This window comes from Oryzias melastigma, linkage group LG24 (assembly GCF_002922805.2).
Source record: "Oryzias melastigma strain HK-1 linkage group LG24, ASM292280v2, whole genome shotgun sequence".
Classification (NCBI taxonomy): domain Eukaryota; kingdom Metazoa; phylum Chordata; class Actinopteri; order Beloniformes; family Adrianichthyidae; genus Oryzias; species Oryzias melastigma.
The window spans coordinates 12,224,065-12,230,959 of record NC_050535.1 but is presented as its reverse complement, the minus strand read 5'-3'; the positions used below and the strand labels follow the sequence as shown (position 1 = coordinate 12,230,959).

The 6,895-nt window shown below is 38.8% G+C and overlaps 1 protein-coding gene across 1 annotated transcript; it reads left to right on the top strand.

Moving 5' to 3' along the window:
- The first annotated feature begins 1,572 nt into the window (after nucleotides 1-1,572).
- LOC112158033 (proteasome subunit alpha type-6) lies at nucleotides 1,573-5,848 on the top strand. Its single transcript, XM_024291200.1, has 7 exons — nucleotides 1,573-1,755; nucleotides 2,336-2,430; nucleotides 3,318-3,399; nucleotides 4,592-4,747; nucleotides 5,213-5,391; nucleotides 5,479-5,573; nucleotides 5,653-5,848. The coding sequence occupies exons 1-7, from the start codon at nucleotides 1,680-1,682 to the stop codon at nucleotides 5,708-5,710; spliced, it is 741 nt and encodes a 246-aa protein (XP_024146968.1). The 5' UTR covers nucleotides 1,573-1,679; the 3' UTR covers nucleotides 5,711-5,848.
- Nucleotides 5,849-6,895: the final 1,047 nt, after the last annotated feature.

Genomic DNA, 6,895 nt, shown 5'->3' with positions numbered 1-6,895 from the left:
TCACAAAATTGAGTACACCCTCACATCTCAGCAAACATTTAGTTATATTTTTTCATAGGACAACACTGCATAAATGACATGCTTGGCCAGTCATCACCTTTACCCTCAGCCACTTTAGCAAGCTGGTGGTCATGTTGGAGGTGTGTTTGGGGTCATTATCCTGCTGGAACACTGCTCTGCAGCCCAGTTTCTGGGAGGGGATCGTGCTCTGCTTCAGAATGTCACAGTACATGTTAGAATTCATGTTTCTCTTAATGAACTGTAGCTCCCCAATACCAGCAGCACTCATGCTGTCCCAGATCATGACACTCCCACCACCATGTTTGATGGTAGGCAAGACGCACTTGTCGTTGTACTCCTCACCTGGTTGCTGCCTCACACGCTTGACACCATCTGAACCAAATCTGTTGATCTTGGTATCATCAGACCACAGGACATGGTTCCAGTAATCCTGGTCCTTAGTTTGTCTGCAGCAATTTTTTTTGCGAGCTTTCTTGTGCATCATCTTTAGAAGAGGCTTCCTTCTGGGACGACAACCATGCAGAGCAATTTGATTCATACAGTCTGAGCACTGACAGGCTGACCTCCCATCCCTTCAATCTCTGCCCCAATGCTGGATGCACTCATCCGTCTGTTTTCCAAGGCCAGTCTTTGAATATGACGCTGAGAACGTGCACTCAGCTTCTTTGGCCGACCATGGCAAGGCCTATTCTGAGAAGAACCTGTTCTCTTAAAGCGCTGGATGATCTTGGCCACTGTGCTGCAGCACAGTTTCAGAGTGTTGGCTATTTTCTTACAGCCTAGGCCATCTTTATGTAAAGCAAAAATGTGTTTTTTCAGGTCTTCTGAGAGCTGACGCCATGAGGTGGCATGTTGAACTTTCAGTGACCAGGTTAAGAGAGTGAAAGAGCTTTTATACCGAATTTTAACTCACCTGCCAACTAGTGACACCTGAGACAATGTAACACTAATGGTTCACATGACAAAGGGGAAGGAAAATGATCAATTGTGCTCAATTTGTACACTTCCCCTTAGGGTGTATTCACTTTTGTTGCCAGGGGTTCAGCTATTATTGGCTGTATTTTTAGTTATTTTGAGGGGACAATAAATGTACACTGCTGTGCTAACTTTACACTGACTACTGTTCATTGTGTCAAAGAGTCATTTATGCAGTGTGTCCTGTGAAAAGATATAACTAAAAGTTTGCTGAGATGTGAGGGGTGTACTCACTTTTGTGACATGTGTTTAACATAAAATATCAACATCATTGTCATCATCATCATGTTCTTTTATTTTTTAATCAATTTATAAATTAATACTCCTGATATATTTAATATGTTTGTCTATTTTGCCACTTTGTTTTTACTGCTGAACTTGTTTAAAACAAGTCAAAAGAATCAAAACCCAAACTTTAGTAGGAATTAAGTAAATATCTGGAAAAAAAACAAAATAAAAAAAAAACGAAAGACATTAAACTTAGAAAATGTTGTTAGAAAATACCTAAATTACACAAATAATATTTTTAATGCGGTAAAATAAAGAACTGTTTTGTCACTCTTGACCTTTCACACCGGAAGAAGTCCGCAGCACCTCAGTTCAACTTCCGGGTAGAAACATTGTGAATGAACAGGTGAAATCTGCTTTTGGGACGAACTTTGTGCAAACTTAACCTTTAAAAAATGTCTCGGGGCTCTAGTGCAGGCTTCGATCGACACATTACCATCTTCTCCCCGGAGGGCAGGCTCTATCAAGTCGGTCAGTATGAGGCTTTTCCCACACAGACGCCGGCTCGCTTCTCTGTTAGCCGGCTAAATGCTCTGTCATGGTCCGCTTCAACTAGCTTCTGTTTTGATCATTTAAAACCCCTCAAAACAAAAGTCATATCATGTTAAGCGACACAGTCACGCTGTTGGTGCTAGTGTTGATACTTTATATCGACTTTACTGACGCTAACCTTTGATATTTGACTGAAAAAAGACAAGCTAGGTAGTTAGCATGCAGCTAGCATAGCTGGCACTCAAGCCTGGAGATGAAGGAATATTCTTTTCAAAACAAAAGGTTTAGTTTACAGTATTTATCATTTTAGTTTAAAAATCATATTTCTATGTAATATTTAAACTTTTTAAAGCAACTATAGACTTTTTAATTTTATTATTACAACTTGTGATGCATTGCACATAGATGATAAATGCTTTTATTTTGGTTTTTGCTCCAGTATTTTAGATAAATACATGTTGGATTCTTTGTTATTACTCCATTTATGCATGAATTTTGTTAGAACTTATTGATATTGTTAGACTAACAGAATGAGTATGTTCTCTTAAATCTTTTTCAGAATATGCTTTCAAGGCTATAAACCAAGGTGGGCTCACGTCAGTCGCTGTTCGGGGGAAAGACTGTGCAGTTGTTGTAACGCAAAAAAAAGTACCAGTAAGTAAATGTGATTGTTGTGTCTGTGTGTGACTAATGTAGCTGTAGAGCTTGAAAAACTCTACAATCCAGTCAGAATACCTCAATAAAAGGATTTGTTGTGAGAGAATTTACTTCCATGAATTCATTATTAATCATTTATTCAAGGGAAAACTTGCAAATCTATTATAAATTGGAGTTTTTTTGGGACTATTTACAACGTTTCCAGGTGATGTGTTAAATGTAAAGTCGCTGGAAGCAGTTTGGACCTGAAAGGGGGAAACTGAGCCAAAAGAAAACAGAAAAACAGCTAATTTTGGTATCAGTGGCTTAACAAATAAGACGTATAAGACCATAAGAGTGAAGGATTTAGCCGTGGTTGTAGGAAAATAAAATATTTGAACATGTAATTGATGGAAATGTTGTCCAGCAGCTCCTGAATAACTCTAGAAAGATCTGAAACAGTGTCAGGATAGCTAAAACGGAATATATATATATATATATATATATATATATATATATATATATATATATATATATAATTTTATTTTTTTAAGTGGGTTACATAAATCTGGAAAGATGTGCTAAACTAAAATCTAAAGAACAGTGAGTGATATAAAACACAAATAATTACATTTTTAGTTTTTAAAAAAGTATTTTGTATGATGATCTGAAATAACTGGTTATATATATTAATATATAGCATATATATAATTATTTTTCTTTAGGATTTTTTTGTTTGTTTTTTGTCGAGAAACATCTTTCAAGTAAAAAAAAAATGCATGTTATCCGTTGAGGTGCATTAGATCTTCTGGCCTTTCGTGAGTTTTACTCATCAGTTGATCTGATTCATTTTCCTTCTCATCAACCAAAAGTGATGGATCACTTTCCTCTTGTGTCTCCTCCAGGATAAGCTCCTGGACGCCTCCACAGTGACCCACCTCTTTAGAATAACAGACAACATTGGATGTGTCATGTCTGGGATGACGGGTAAGAAACCAGCTCAGTTTAAGGCTCTCTGGAAGTTCCAGCGTTGCACAGACGGCACCCTTTGTAGCCTCTGAACTCGCCGATGTGTGAGCCAGTCTCATCAACTGTTCACAATGATGATGCAGAGCCATCATGGGTGTAGTGTTTCTTTAAAATTTAACCTAAAGATTTCAAAAATAGCTTTTAGAGTAGACATGTTTAGTCTAAAACCAACACACAATTGTGATACAGCTTTAGAATAAATCCTTGGAACTTTGTAAAAAGTTTAATTATGGTTTGCCGGTTTTTATATATATGTTTTCTTATAGTTTTAATTTTATCTTTGCTTTTTTTTTCCAGATTTAAACATTTTGATTTATTTCACACATTTTTTACTTTTATTTTGAAACATGAAAACTGTCATCGTTTTTTATTTTACTTAAAAAAAGACACAATTCAAAGCAAAAATTGATTCTGGATATGAAAATTCTGAAAATGGATATTAATCTACAAAAAACTGTTTTAGACTAAGTTGTTTAATTCAATTTTTAAAGTCCCACTCAATCATCTTTTGATGATTTGGATTTGATGAAGCAAGTGGAGGGTGGGGTCAGGACGGATTCAAATAGTTTCCCTGGAAATAAAACATAATACAAACAAACAGAAGAGCTCCTTTGTTGTTTGTTTTAAAGCCACAGACTCATTAAAATGGCAAATGTTATTTCATAGGAACTCCCGTGCAACAATCGTCATTTCAATGTCTGGTTCTAGATATTTGTATATGAAGAGTTTGGCATTTGAGGCTGTTGAAAATGTGTTTCAATCTCATTTTCCTCCTTTGTTCATTTTTGAGCATTTAAATAGAAGTCCCTTTAACACCGGCGCTTTAGCTTCAGTGTTGACATTCTTTTGATTTCAACCGGTAGCTCAATTCATGTAATTCCAGTGGATTCTGAAGTAGAAAAAATAGCTTTGAGCTGATACTTTACATTAGTAATGTGTTGCATACATGAAAGTTGCTTTTCTCTGTGCTAAAATCAGCAGATTTGTGTTAATTACATAAACAGTTGAAGAGTTATGGTATGTCAAAGAGCATGTTTATCAGGTGTCTCTCTCAACATATTCTGTGTTCAAAGTGCATATCTTACTTTCAGTCTTTGGAGTTTTCGCTTTTTGTGTTCAATTAATTCAATCCACTCGCCACCCCCTGCAGCTGACAGTAGATCTCAAGTCCAGCGAGCTCGCTACGAGGCGGCCAACTGGCAGTACAAGTACGGCTACGAGATCCCGGTGGACATGCTGTGCAAGAGGATCGCCGACATTTCGCAGGTGTACACGCAGAACGCAGAGATGCGACCGCTGGGCTGCTGTGAGTACGCCTGCTGTCTCCGTAGAGTCTCAGCCAGTGGCTGTATGTGAGAACTGGACTGAGTGACCCCTCTGCGTCCTAAATAGGAAGAATCTTAGTCATTCTATTTGTCCGAATAACCATTCTTTAACATGTTCTTGATAATCTGATTTGTTAAAGATATGTTTTAACTGCAAGTTATTCAAGTTAAAAACTGGCCAATCAGAGGCCTCTTTTAAGTGGTGTGGGTGGGGCCTTGTATTAAGCTGATTGGTCAGACTGGTTCTAATGTTGATTCAAACCAATCAATGCTCATCTGGCTCCAACTTGGCGAATCGCTTAAAAACTTGATTGTTTTGATGGAGCTGGGAGTTTTTATAGATGATGTCGCACTCACTCGGTCCAGTTCTCATATACAGTCGATTGGTCTGAATGTGTAGCCCCGCCCCCCACGAGGCCTCGGCGTGACCCCTCTAGTTCCTGCAGGTATGATCGTGATCGGCGTAGACGAGGAGTTCGGCCCGCAGGTGTACAAGTGTGACCCGGCGGGTTACTACTGCGGGTTCAAGGCCACTGCGGCCGGAGTGAAGCAGACAGAAGCCACCAGCTTCCTGGAGAAGAAAGTGAAAAAGAAACTGGACTGGACGTTCGAGCAAACCATTGAGGTAAGTCCGTAAGTGTAGCAGGAGCTCAGCCAATGAGATCAAAGGGGGAGGTGGGACTTGGTTTTATTTTTTCTCTTTGTACATCAGACGGCGATTTCGTGTCTGTCAACTGTACTTTCCATCGACTTCAAACCCTCTGAGCTTGAAGTGGGCGTCGTCACAACGCAGGACCACAAGTTTAGGTAATCTGTCGCCACAGCAACGCTACAGCCGCAAAGCTTAGCTGTTTCGATAAAGCTTCCCTGCACCTCTCTTCTGCAGAATCCTCACAGAGGCTGAAGTGGACACCCACCTCATGGCTCTGGCAGAGCGGGACTGAGACCTCTCACCTGAACTTTTAGTGCATGATGGGATATGCAGTTCCAAGTGGAGAGTGGAGTTCTCTGTTTGCTGTACATTTAAACCTGACCACACATTGTTTCATTCATGAATAAAACACATTTTTGGAGTAAAATATTTACAGTTTTGATTTTTTTAATGCATGGATTATAGTCAAAAATGTTTGGACCCCTTCAGCTGTAAACAACAACAAGTGCTGCATCTGCAGAAGGCTTTACCTCCACACTTCCTGTTGCGGCTGTCGCTGCAAAATCATGAGTCTGTGTTGTTTTACCCATGGCTGGTGTGGAACAGACCTGACCTCCTTTTCTCCTCCATTTTGAGCACTTGTCAAAAATAGCGTTGTGGGTCTTACCAGAAGTTCACAACACTTGAGTTCCTCCTCAGTGAGGGGAAAGTTTGGTCTCTGCACCTTCGAATGGTTTCGGCATCGACCGATTGATGGACTTCAGGCTAAGGGAAAAACAAAAAGTGAGTCAATGAGCGAACCCGTCTCAGCAAGGTTGTGTCACGGTGATGAGAAGTGACGGTGGAGTGTCATCATCACCAAAATCTCGCTCAGCTTCTGGAGCAGTTTCATGACATCACCTGTCCTCCTACGAAGTTTCTCTTTCAACCTTTGACGGATTTTTATAGGTTAATAACTTGTAGTTTTGAATATTTGTGCATCTCTTACGCAGATCAAAACTTGAAAAGTTTCTGTCAAGAAAAACACAACTAAATGTCGCACAGCTACTGTCTAGAGAGCCAATAAAACCACAAAAAAGACACAAAACTGCACAAATGGGAAAAAAATTTCTGGTAAATGTACCTTAAATTAGGATAAATTGGGCACCATTTGTGTAAACAAATTATTTTTCAGAAAGAAAAAAATATTCCTCTACAGTCCATTACATCAAAGAATTAACATAAAATTAGAACTTTTTCAAATTAATATGTTTTGAAAACCTGCACAGAAACAAAATTTGCTATATTGTGTTATAGTATTGATTTGTTCACAACAATGCTAGTTTAAGATGCAGAAAGTAGTTATTTAAAGAAATTAATAACAAAAATTAAGATATTTCCACCATAAAGTTTTAAAAATTAGCAAAACCTTTTCCCGCCTAAAGGGTTTTTGAGGTTCCATGGAAGCAGCCATTTTGAAATGAGCCCTTCGACTGCC

Excerpts from the sequence above, each read along its gene's own strand:
- LOC112158033 (XM_024291200.1), top strand. The coding sequence starts at position 1,680 with ATGTCTCGGGGCTCTAGTGCAGGCTTCGATCGACACATTACCATCTTC. Across the intron at positions 5,392-5,478 it reads CGTTCGAGCAAACCATTGAG|ACGGCGATTTCGTGTCTGTC; the intron begins GTAAGTCCGTAA and ends TTTGTACATCAG. Across the intron at positions 5,574-5,652 it reads ACGCAGGACCACAAGTTTAG|AATCCTCACAGAGGCTGAAG; the intron begins GTAATCTGTCGC and ends TCTCTTCTGCAG.